Raw genomic sequence first — 12,977 nt, 5'->3', positions numbered from 1 at the left:
TACTTTATCCGATCTATATATAACTTGAAGTGGCAGTGTGTAATCAAATCCAGTAGGAGAGGTGCATGTATATGATTTTAGTGCTGCTGACTGTGTTCGTAAACTGACCTTTGCCCCATAACATTTGGAAACAGCCAGCAGAATGACATGGAATAGAAAGTGAGACTTACGGCTTTACTGGATGTCTACAAGGTAGGACTGCAATGTAGGATTTCATCTAATAAATGGTGTTGATATGCAATCAGCAGCAAATGCCAACTAGCCTATTAGCTTTATGAGTTTTACGATCGTCTGTCTGTGGGGGCTGTGTGGGTTATATTTGTACCATTGTCATGGTATGCAGACAAGATTATGTAATTTGCTGACCCAATGCTTTTGTGTTACTCTGTTTTTTAGGATGCATCCATGCTCATGTGACACGTTCGTGGCTCTGCCTCCATCCACAGAGGGTCAACGCATCATTTTCGGGAAAAACTCAGACAGACCCTGTGATGAGGTCCAAGAGGTTGTGTACTTTCCAGCCAGGGATTATGGTGCTGGAGAAAAAGTGGAGGTAGCCACTCCAAGGAAAAATTTATTTAGTCTCAGTTTAACATAATAATAAGGTTTGCCAATAACAAGCTATGCAATGCAATGCTTTCTGCCTCTGTTTTTTTTTAGTGCACATACATCGAGATTGAGCAAGCCCTTCAAACATATGCAGTGGTTCTGAGCAGGCCAGCATGGCTTTGGGGAGCAGAAATGGGGGCCAATGAGCACCAGGTCTGCATTGGAAATGAAGCCGTATGGGGACGGGAGAGTGCAGATGATGACGAGGCATTGCTTGGCATGGATCTTGTGAGGTGAGCATTCTGTCCTGTCATCTCGCATCATCTAAATCATTACTTTAATGGTCTCAGATCTTTGGCACATATATTTACATTCTAACACAGCCTACTAGTTTTACTAGTAGGCTACACACAATCATCATAACAGCATTTACCATTATGAAGGATGTTGTACAGAGATTCCCGTTTTCCATGTTCTCAGGCTGGGTCTGGAGAGGGCAGACACTGCTGTTAAGGCTGTGGATGTCATCGCAGAGCTGCTGGAGAAATACGGCCAAGGAGGAAACTGCATGGAGGACCAGTGTGGTTTCACCTACCACAACAGCTTCCTGATCTCCGATCGGAATGAAGCCTGGGTGCTGGAGACTGCTGGGAAATATTGGGCAGCAGAGAAAGTGGAGGGTAAGAGAGGAAGTTTAATAATACCCCACCTCCGAGCAGTCGTCATCTTGAAGTTTCACGTCATCTTGAAGTGTCCCTTTCTTCCTGTCTGTTTTTCTAAAGAGGGATACAGGAATATCTCCAATCAGTATTCCATAACAACTAAAATCGACAAGGAGCATCCTGGGATGAGGGAGTATGCCGAGAGCCAGGGTTGGTGGGACGGGAAGTCCGAGTTCAACTTCACTGGAGTTTATTCCTATGTGACCACCTCCCGTCTGGAGGCCGCTGGGAGCCGCTACTGTGAAGGAAAGAGACTTCTGGAGAAAAACAGCGGTAATGCCATCAAGACTGTGGAGACTTGGGGGACGCTAGGGCGCATATCTGGGTCCAAGTGCCCACGGGGGGGTCATTTCCCAGTCCCACCCTATTTCTCTCTCCCACTCATTTCCTGTTGATCTTCACTGTCCTATCTAAATACCGGCAAAAAGCCAAAAAATATACTTAAAAATCACTGTAGAGACTACAGTGGACTTGATAAAAATGCAAAACCTCCCAGCTACTATATTAGACAACAGGATAGTTGGTCATATTCATAAGACTGCTCTTGCATAGTTAATCAAGAGTAAGAACATAATTAGAACATCAAATTAAGACTATTAAGTCATTTTACATAAATAATAACTTATTAATGTTCTGTACAATGACTATTATACTGTCATTGGTTTTGTATGATTTGCTTGTTATATATTTGTTTGAATGCAACACTATGTTTGGTGTTAAAACAGGACGGATCAACACTGAGACTATGATGGACATCCTGAGAGACAAAGAGAGTGGAATCAACATGGAGGGCATGTTCTTGAGCACGGGGAGTATGGTGTCGGTGGTTCCTCAGGATCCCAGTTTGCCGGGAATCCACTACTTCACTGGCACCCCTGATCCAGAGAGGTACCACCTGCTTGTCCCTTCATCACCTCTGCCTCAGTGCGATGATGCTAATATATTTATAACTATGCAGAGTTGTATACACAGTCAGTCTTGTCTATGTTTTATCTCCAGGTCTGTGTTCAAGCCATTCATCTTTGTGGATGACATCAAGCAGCTTAAGCCCACCTGTTCGCCCTGCTATGGAGAGGACGACCCGGTGAAGAAGAAACCTCGCTTCCAGACCAAACCTGACCGCAAACACCCGCTGTTCCTCAAGCATGAAGTGGTGGCCGCCATCATCGACAGCACCAGGGTATGTGTCTCCTCAGGTTTCCAGACGGTGCACACACACACCTATGCTGTGAATGCACAAACACTCTAACAGTGGAGGTTTGAAAGTGCTGTTATCCTCATGGTGATGGCTGTGGCATTTGCTTTCTTCCCACCACACAGGAGAGGGGGCAGAAGATCATGCAGAACATGAGGGAGCTGGAGAAAACCAAGATGGAGAAGATGGAGACGTATCTGACAGCAGGAGTGGAGGACCCCACAGTGGTCGTCAATCTTTTTACAGACACTGTTGATGAGGAGATGAAGGTGTACAGTAAAAGTTAAATGGTATTGAGTCTTCTTAATTTTCTTTATTATTTACTAAAAGGTTTGTCTAACAACTAACGTTTCGATGTGTAGTCGAACATGGATGAAGATGTGACTACACATCGAAACATTAGTCAAAGTTAATGATGTTTTGCACCTTTTAGTAAATAATAAAGAAAATTAAGAAGACATCTGAGCTGCACCGGCATCCCTCTCCTTCTCTTTAAAGTGTCTGTCCTGGCCTGGTTGCATCGGATTGTCGCTAAACGACGGAAGCGCGGAGAACCTTCCTTTGTCTACTTAAATTGTATTGTTCTTGGTCATTCTGTTTGTTATGACTGAGATCGGTCTTAAAATTGCACTTTAAATGAAAAAAACATTAATGAAATACAGAGAGCAATAATAGTGTTGCACTTCAGAAGAAACAATGTGTTCTCAATCTCAATGTGTTAAATGTGCTTAGGTTTACTAGATCCTGTAATTCAATACTCTTAACATTACTGTAGAGTTTTCTGTTAAATCTGCAGAAAATAAAGGTTTTTACCTTTGTGGTGGTATATTTGAGCTTCTAGTTGCCCTTAGTCTTAGAAGAATGAATATAATTAAGAACACAAAAACTCAACATGCCAAAATGAGATGGAGTCATTGTCGTGAGGTGGCTGGTGTAACAAACTCCAATATGTAAATGTAAATCAGGTTTCTTGGCCAAGTATACTCGTGTATATAAGGAATATGGTCTCTGCATTTATCCCATCCATGAATTAGTGAACACACAGAGCACACAGTGAACAGGTTAGATGCCTTGCTCAAGGGCACTTCAACCGTTCCTACCGGTCGGGGATTGAACCGGCAACCCTCCGGTTACAAGCCCGAAGCCCTAACCAGTAGGCCAGACTGCCTGACACATGACTATACATATCTATCTAATGTCCACTACATTACCCCTTAACCGACTGATGGTGATTCAATTCTATTGGGCCTTTGGTGAAGAGGTCACAGAGAGGCTGGGTATCAGGGTTAATAAAACATTTTTATTCACTCTCACAGACATGGCAACTTAGGATTTACAGGCTAGTCAGTGAGCAGATATCTACAGTGCAAGACATTCCACTGTTTTCAACTTTGGGTCTGTAGGTATTGTGTGTTACATTCATCATGCTGCCTTATCAGAAAAAAAGTGTCATCAATGATTGCAAACAGCTATGACTGGAACAGTATGGCAATAGCATTGCCCCAAAAAGGCTATAACATTATTTGTTATAAACCCTCATTTCCCAAGAAAATACTACAACAAATATGACACAGTGAAATAAAAAGCTGATGGCTGAAATATATCCAAACAAAGTCATCAAAATGACTGACAGTTTACTTCAATAGAAGGTACCAATCCTGAATAACTTGCCATTATCATCCAAACTATTTGTTTCATTATATATACAAATATGAGTGAATTTTTATTTTAAGTAACGATGTAGCTATAATCTAATCTAGAATGTGTTTAATTTAAAACTGAATTGCAAATAGGGTTGCAAAATTCCGGGAATTTTCAAAGTTGGAAACTTTCCTTGGGAATTAACGGGAATATACGGGAATTAATGGGAATAAACTGGGAATTTTTAATATGGCAAGTTAGTCTATAACAGGGAACTTAAATGTAGTGGACAAAACCCCATCTTGCAGCATAATACTAGCTAAAACAACCTGATTTAATGCAATTTCAGTCAAATTTCTACCCTGCACATACGTCAATCCCATGCACACAGCAATCAGCAAAGGCTACTAGACGAAAAGGAAACCTATGGTGCGTTCATGTGCACGGGGAACATAAATTCGTAAAATCCCATTAATTCCCATAATTTCCTTTAATTCCCTGAAAGTTTCCAATTTGGAATATTTCCAAAATTCCCCATCTTAACTTCCCATGGAAAGTTTCCAGTAAGTTTCTGGAAATTTACCGGAAATTTTCCGCCCCTTTGCAACCCTAATTGCAAATACAATCCATTCCAAGCAAACAGTCTCAAAGGAACTCTGTAGGCAGTGCTGCGTTATGGCTGTAGGCATGTGTATTAATGATCTTTATGATCATTTGCTTACAATTCCTTTCTGTCCATCATGCACTTGACAGCAAAAGAGGAACAGAAAAAGTTTGACTTTCCTTTGTGTTGTTTAACTGCATGTTACCTATGAACATGCAGATTATTAGGTAGTATGTCAGTATAGCAGCAATCTTAAAATCATATCTCTGCCTCAACCCGGTCAATCCCCGTCATCTCTGTATGTGTTGGGAGGGTCATTGCCTCGCTGACTGGCCAGACCTGGCCTCTCTGTGAAGCGGTAGTGCAGGTCGTCGTCCTGGAAGCTGTAGTTGTGGGTGATGTGCTCGAGCACGCCGCCTTCGTACAGCCGAGAGCCGTAGATCAGAGCCTCCCCTCGGTCCTGCGCCAGGCCCACTCGCATCAGCCACTCCACCAGCGCACTGCCCAGGAACGCGCTGACCACACGTCGGTCACCACACCTGAGAGACCGAGGGGGAGAGAATGTGTGTGTGTGTGTGTGTGTGTGAGTGTAAAAGAAAAAGAGAGAGAGAGAGAGAGAGAGAGAGAGAGAGAGAGAGAGAGAGAGAGAGATGCAGAATAGAGTTATGCAAAGTTTAAAGGAACAGTCTGATTGGTGATTCTAATCCAAAACACTTTCAAATTCAGCTCATGGTCTTAATGCTGTTTATTCAGTGTATGTGCACACACACAAAAAAAAACAACAACAGTGTTTTGACAATGTTTGCAGACATCATCTCTAATGTGGCACCCTTTAATTGCTGGTAAAATGTCTTTATTTTTTAAGAAAGGACACTCAGCTGTATGGGTTGTGTGTTGTGTGCGCTCACCTCTTCTTCTGGACGATGTCCTGGACGCACTGCTCCTGATGGTACCTGATGAACTGTGTGCACGTGAGCTGGATCTCCTCAGAGACGCTGGGAGGGGGGTCCTCTGCTGCTCCTCTACCTCCCCACAGTCTGGCTACCCTACACAGACACACACACAAACACACGCGCGCACACACGCACACGTCAGGAGCATGTCAGTGAGACCTGTATGACAATGGGGCTTTGAACAAATTATAAAATCTAAAAAGGAAAATAGATAATCTTACCTCTTTTTGAACGGAAGAATGATCAAATGTTTATCCAGACCAAAAAGTCCGAAAGATATGAAACCCTGAAAATACACAAAAAACCCATTAGCATAATTATGCCACAGTTGCATACAACCATTACTATAAAGAAGCCCAAATCCAGAAGATGCTGCTTGAAGATTACCTGTCCATAGTTGAGGATGGCACAGAAGAACTGCAGCTCCAGGTAGAGTCTCCCAGGGACCTGGTTGAAGAGCCACCAGAGGCAGCTAGAGAGGTTCTACAGGCAGAAATAGAGTTGTGTTACTGGTGACACAAAATACTGAGTCAAACATCAATACAAGCCTTGATGAAGATAGGCCTCCACACCCACAGATAAAGCTGAGGCCCAAGACAGACTTGAGGGTTGTGTCTGGGGTCTAGATCACTATGGGAGAGGGAGAGAAAGAGAAAGAGAGAAAGAGAGAGAGAGAGAGAGAGAGAGAGAGAGAGAGAGAGAGAGAGAGAAGTTTACTCACAGCCAACAGGCTGACCAGCAGCAGCAGGCAGAGCAGCACATGGCGAGCCACCTGTGTGTCTGAGTCCCTGCGATTCTCCTCCTCCTGCACCAGCAGACAGCGAGACGACTCGCAGCCCGTGGCACACACACCTGAAGCAACAGAAGCATATGGCAGAGTCATCAGCCCCAGGATCAACTGGAGAGAGAGGCCAGTTGTCTTTCCGTTTACTCTTTAACATGTTCACACACGCCTTAGGAAATGCCATATTCGTGTCTTTTTCCAACCTCATCTGCACCAGCTGTATCATAATCTGTGACTCCACACAAACAACTTGCTATTGGGGTAAATGTAATCCAGCAGTCCTCTAAAACACACGTGTGCACAACTGCTTCAAAACTACATTTCATTAAAGCAATACAATGCAGCTATTTATTTCCCTTAGAATAATGTTTTGAGACCTCTTTAGATGCTACACTGTCTTACAGTGTGGAGAATCAGAATCAGCTTTATTGGCCAAGTTTTGCTTAAACAAACAAGGAATTTGACTCTGGTTAATCTTTACTCAAAGTACAACACTCACTTAACATATAAGAATAAAAAATAAAAAACATAAAACGTAAAAAGAATAAAGACAGAACAGTAAGAATAGAATGTGGCAGTAGAATATGGCTATGTATAAGAATAAATACAGTATGTACATTTGAAAACAAATAAATGGACACCATGGGTAGTATAGGGTAATGCAATTGAAGGTTCATTGTTTCCTTCACAAAGTTCAGCCATCTTTTGAAAGTTCACAGTAAAAGAGTAAGGCACACTGCCTCACTAACATAGTTACTCTTACCATGCTGGTCCACCATGTTAGTGCTGACAATCATATCAGGCATGGGTTGTGGGGGAGCGCAGTCACACACATGGCACTCTGGACAAAGAGAGCACGGAGGGCCTGGTCATCCATTAGCACAAAAACAAAGTCCTCCTTAAAGGACTACTGAGAGGCTTCTTACATGTTTTGACATGTTTTTCCTTTGTGTTTTCAAAAGGTTTGTACCCATACCACACTGCTTTCAGAGCTCATAGTCATCCACACAGATTCTAAAAAACTAGTGAAACACAGTCACTTGGGTTGTTAGGTCATTTTAATAAATAATGTCTTCCATAACCTGTGCTGCAAGTTATAGTCTCCAAATAAACATGATTATTATCAGTGACACTATGAGATCATAAATCATTGTCAATATCAGCAAAACATGACTTAGACCTTGGCCGTTTTCATTAGATACTGTACGTCCTCCTGATAACCCTGTCTATCTGATAACCTTGATGTGTCTGACAAACAAAAATAGATGTTTGTATTCATTGCGCCAAAAATAGATGTTTGTATTCATTGGATTGACAAAAATAGATGTTCACCATGTTGGAGTGAGGAGGCATGTGATGTGATGGGAGGACGTTGGGGCTGTATTATTCACCTTTCTACACATCCTTATAAGACCATTGTTATTTAGACAAAAGGCCAAAGGTGTGTCTGTGCTCAGGGCTCTCGCTGCCATACCTCTGTTAATGCTCCCCACTGAGGGGGTCGGCTCCAGCGGTGCATTCTGGTCCTCCGGCTCACCTAGGGGCTGCACATCCTCACTGGTGTCCGACGGGGTGCCCTGCTGTTGGGTGCGGTAGTCCCGGCTCAGGGCAATGAGGGAGCCCCCCACCAGCACAATACTGCAGAACAGTACCACTGCTGAACTGATGATCTATCAGAGAGCAAGAGAGAAATATGAAAATGACCAAAAGACCAACTTTATCCTCAATACCCTTTGTTCTCTGCATGCTCTGCTGCATGATTTAAATCACCTGAGATGTTCCATAGAAGAAGGCTGAGTCGATGGTGTCTGGTGACCACTGGCCAGAGATGAGGAGAAGACCCACCACCAGACAGGGAACACTGTGGGGGAAAGAGAGCCGGGTTTGAGTGGCAGGGTCATTTCAAGAGGATCACGCATCGCATGCAATAAGGGAATTTACACTGAGCTCACCCCCAGCCAGCGATGACCACAAACCCTGGACTGATCTTCAGCTCTCCCTTCCTTCTGAGGATCAGGAGTGAGAGGGCTATCAGACCTGAAAAACAACACCGGAACAGATGCATGAAAAGAATGAATGCTGATGCCATCCAGAAACCTCAGACAGTGGGACACATGATGAGACAAACTAAGAAAATAGGACAAATGATGAATGTCTAACAATTTTAGACTATTTCAAACCTAGTTTGACCAAAACTAATGAGAGCATAATAACAATTTTAACTTTCAAGGAAGGAAATGGTCAAAAACAGGGAAGTGTTTTTTAATTAGTGTACCAGTGCTCTCCGTTCCTGTGGTAGTTTTGGGTCGTTTAAGAGGGGTCTAAAGACATTCCTATTCAACATATACTTAGTTGTTTAAGAGCTTATGTGTTATGGTTTATATAATGTTGTTTTATTTTAATTGGGATGTTAATTAATTTGACATTATTGTTTATTATTGATATTCTCCTTAATGTAGTCTTAGCATGTCATTGTTTTTATATTATTGATTGAATTGACATTATTGTTTTATTATTGCCTTTCCCCTTTTTTACATTGCTTTTTATTAGGCTATTGCTTGAATTGATATTATTGTGTACTACAACTATTCTCCTTACTATATTTGACCTACATTTTAATCTGTTCCCTGTTCAATTTTAAATATTATTATGTTGTTTTGTATTTATGTGTCTCTTTGGACAAAGGCGTCTGCTAAATCCATAACCATAACCATAACCATAATTATGTGACTGACAGTAAGAATGAGTCATGCACGAGTTACCTGGCCACACATACGTGCTGTAGAGAGATCCATACAGAAGAGTGAAGTTCAACACCTGCCCAAGGAAGCTGCCTTGTTCCACAGTGAAATTCCAAGTTATCATGCCAACACTAACTAAAAGCTACAAGAGGAAGGGCAGATAATGTGTTGGGTCAATGACAAACTGATAATGTGTCATAGTAGCCCGTTAGGAATAAACACTACAGGCAGAAATAGAGTTGTATTTGGCCATTAGAGATTTATGTGAAACTGTAGCAAAGAACTTGCCTGTGCCATTAAAAGGTTCACAGTAAAAAAATGTGGCAACCTCTTGAACTTCTTACTGAGGAACATAACAGTGATTGTCCACACCTGCAAAAGAAAAGTAGGGCATGGGTTAGTATTTTACATCGTTATCTTGTTAATTAGCATTATGAGGATAAAATGACTTATTGTCTCTGCAACCTTAGTTGTGTTTCACATGGCCACACCCACAGCACAAACATGAAAGACATTCACTTGTTCTTATGTATGATGTTACAGGCCTAAACATGGCCAACCCAATGTTGCCATAACAATATTTCATCAGCTTAAGTTTCTGGTTCCCTTCCCTGTACTGAGACATGTAGGCTGTTCAGTATGAGGAAGTCAGTCTGGGACATCTGGAGCTATGCGGTCAAGAAATGAACCCACAATCTGTCAAACACTGATACAGTCTCATACAGAAACATATTTACTAGCCTCTTGACCTTTCCATGAATAACAATGACAGCTTTGGTGATCACTTTAACAGGTTTTTATACAAGTCAGTGGCCATTGGTTATTGGACTACCTTAGTATTTTTACATTTCATTGATAATAGCTGACACAACTTAGTCTAGTTTCAGATCCTGTTTTGAGCTCACACCACACAACATTCACCCTTGACAAATTTCTCCAAAACCACATTGTGCAAAGCTAAACATAAACGGCTTCAACCGAGTTCCCGCAACCAAGATAACACAATAAGAAGAACTCACTAGTGCAATTAAAACTATGAAACTGATGTCGAAGTACTCACTAGTGCAATTAAACCTATGGCACTGATGTCAAAGTACTCACTAGTGCAATTAAACCTATGACACTGATGTTGAAGCTGACGGTCTGCAGAGCTGAGACGGAAGACCTTGGGTCCATGGTGGGAATGGTGAGAAGCCAGGCAGACGCATACATGATTGGAGCCGAGAGAAATGTGCTTATAACCATCCCTGAGGTGACCTAGGATAAACATGGTAGAATTGAAATCATAATGATAATCATGACCATTCACTAAACTTCAATAAGGAGCAAAATGATGTGCTTTATGAAACTATGTATGTCTGTTTTCATTCAACATAAACAACCAACACAAACACCCACCACTTCCAGCTCCATGTTGTAGTGAGCTGCATAGATGGCCACGCTGGGGGCGGTGGGGAAGACACCATACAGGAAGGCGTAGTTGGAGATGCTGGAATGGTTGAGAGCGCTGGTGTTGCCCGTGTCCAGGAGCTCCACCATGTCTCTGCACACCAGAGGCATCACCAGCCTGTAGAGGACACCGCGGGACATGAGGTCAGCTGGATTAACGCACCCGCAAAATTGCAGCCATTACGAAAATTACACATGGCGTTATGGGAACAATGGTCTGAGGCACAGAACCTCTTCAGACAAGACTCAACATGCTGATTCAACACGCATAACTCAACATGCATTCGAATCACAACTTAAGGTCTGATGATGTCTTGATTTAATTTGACTTTACAATCTCTGTGTCTTTCCAACAAGAATATAAATGTTTGTTGTCAATGGACACCATACTGCACAGATCACTTACAGTTTGGCTGTGATGAGGAGAATCAGTGCAACCACTGTGGACCTGGTCAGCTTCCTCATCTGGCCCACCATGGTTAGACCCAGGTAGAAGAGGGCCGCCCCTCCGAAAGAGTTGGCCAGGCCGTCCACAAACTGCTCCATGAACGGGGGGATCCTCTGGCCCAGCAGGAAGTGTGCGGCTAGCCCCACCACCACCATGAAGACGATTGGGTTCCTCACCACCTGCAGTGCGACGGTGCCCACCACCTGGAGCTTGCTCCCTGGAGGCTGCTCACGGCTGCTCTGCCACTTCTGCACCTCGCAGAGGGCAAAGCCCAGGGGGTTGAGGAGAATGAGGGACACCGGCGCCACCAGGTAGATGTACTGAAGGTACTCGGGGTGAGTGTTCCTGTACAGAGCTTCGACTTGGGTCAGGTGAGGAGGATACAGATACAGATAGATACAGACACACACACACACACACACACACACACAGAGTAATTAATACAAAGCCTCAGGTCAAAGGTCTATGTATCATATTTAACAGGTTTTTCCCAACAGACTCCTGCTTAGCCTCAACTGTATTTTTATGGGCTTTCTATTTATACTTGGAGACATTTGAACAACACTTTAAACCAGAAATGCAAGTAAATCTTTTAATATAACTTCCTTATTTAAATTACAGTCATATCACTTACCAATGGGATATCCCAGGGCGAAATCATTGCTTTGGGTGGCAAAGATGGAAAACAACCCAGCCTTCGAAAACCGAGTGTCACGACTGGCAACAAGCAGGGTTAAGACGCACACAACGAAAAATACGGACACTTTGGCTATGAGAATGCTCCAGAGAAATGGCCAGATGACATCGCCAAAGTCCAGCAACACCATGTTTTTAAAAAGTAGAGCAGGGAGGGCAAACTTTGACACAAAGTTGCCAAGTCCTTTGGCTTGAGTGGATGTTATGATGTTCGCCCGTCCAGCAATGTATCCACAAAGAATGATGCCAAAGCACTCCAGGAGCGCTGGTAGGAGCTTGTCGATAGACATAGCTCCTGAAGTAGAAGTGGCATAGTTCCCCGTTGACAGGTTCAGTTTTTGAAAAGAGGCTGAAGTGTCATCCATTGTGGCAGTTTAGAGCTTCACACATTGGCTAGGGGAAACACAGTCATAAGAATCAACAGTGGTCTTACTAGGGCGGAAGCTCATCTCCAGGAGTGTGTCCAGTTATTTTGTTATTTTTGCTAACTAGTTATAATTTCTACACGAGTACATTAATTTCATTATTCAACTTCTGTAACAGAGGCCGAATGGAAGTTGTGTATGCCTGCCTACTCAATAATATCTTACCAAATGATGATAAGTTAAGTGTTAGCTAACTAATCTGTCAAGAATAAACGTGACGTTAACTTACTTAAAATGTCTTCGACACTTGACTTTGACAGGTTGGCTGGCTACATTAGCGAACCAGCTAGCTCTCGAAAGCTAACGGAGCTGAAATCGTTGAGGATTTTAAAGACAGAAAGTATACATGATCCTTACCAATCTCAGAAGACTAACGGTTAACTTTCGTCCATTGTGTGAAAATCTTTCGCGTAGTATGCTCAGTTGAAAATTTCATAATATGTGGCTGCTGCACTTTGCTGTCTATGCCATAAACCTAACGTTATCTTAATAACGTTACTGTTTTAGTTAGGCTACCATGGCTTGACAAGTCAATTACTGGAGTTGTTTGCCTTGTGTTCCGCTGAAAGCCTTTGCTTAGTTTCATCATTGGGTTGCTGCAAACAACAACGTGCGTATATGCAATCGTGACAACTTGGACCCCATGGTCCCAGAGTAAACTGCGTTACAACACACTAAAGTCAAGTTCAGTTAGATTGCTACGTAGATTGTCCTGAAGTTCGCCAATCAACTGCGACAGTAGGTGGGACTACCGTGGGAGAACCTTTTTC

At 42.7% G+C, this 12,977-nt stretch overlaps 2 protein-coding genes across 3 annotated transcripts; one reads left to right on the top strand and one right to left on the bottom strand.

The window, feature by feature from the left end:
- Window positions 1-103: 103 nt before the first annotated feature.
- Window positions 104-3,295, top strand: scrn3 (secernin 3). Its single transcript, XM_042082140.1, has 8 exons — window positions 104-192; window positions 397-553; window positions 661-842; window positions 1,030-1,229; window positions 1,332-1,544; window positions 1,997-2,159; window positions 2,271-2,451; window positions 2,592-3,295. The coding sequence occupies exons 1-8, from the start codon at window positions 182-184 to the stop codon at window positions 2,751-2,753; spliced, it is 1,269 nt and encodes a 422-aa protein (XP_041938074.1). The 5' UTR covers window positions 104-181; the 3' UTR covers window positions 2,754-3,295.
- A 1,135-nt stretch (window positions 3,296-4,430) lies between these two features.
- gpr155a (G protein-coupled receptor 155a) lies at window positions 4,431-12,914 on the bottom strand. 2 transcript variants are annotated; one of them, XM_042084695.1, is made up of 16 exons: window positions 12,437-12,914; window positions 11,721-12,175; window positions 11,045-11,447; window positions 10,588-10,756; window positions 10,291-10,446; window positions 9,478-9,561; window positions 9,211-9,331; window positions 8,401-8,485; window positions 8,219-8,309; window positions 7,923-8,118; window positions 7,212-7,289; window positions 6,386-6,516; window positions 6,052-6,147; window positions 5,886-5,950; window positions 5,620-5,757; window positions 4,431-5,250 (listed from the first exon to the last, which is right to left on the bottom strand). In XM_042084695.1, the coding sequence occupies exons 2-16, from the start codon at window positions 12,145-12,147 to the stop codon at window positions 4,992-4,994; spliced, it is 2,499 nt and encodes an 832-aa protein (XP_041940629.1). In that variant the 5' UTR covers window positions 12,148-12,175; window positions 12,437-12,914; the 3' UTR covers window positions 4,431-4,991. The 2 variants fall into 2 exon arrangements, with proteins under 2 accessions (XP_041940629.1, XP_041940628.1); XM_042084694.1 differs by having other exon boundaries at window positions 12,565-12,913.
- Between the last annotated feature and the right edge of the window lie 63 nt (window positions 12,915-12,977).

The sequence above is a fragment of the Alosa sapidissima genome, chromosome 2 (assembly GCF_018492685.1).
Source record: "Alosa sapidissima isolate fAloSap1 chromosome 2, fAloSap1.pri, whole genome shotgun sequence".
NCBI lineage: Eukaryota > Metazoa > Chordata > Actinopteri > Clupeiformes > Clupeidae > Alosa > Alosa sapidissima.
This window is presented reverse-complemented; position numbering and strand designations above follow the sequence as displayed.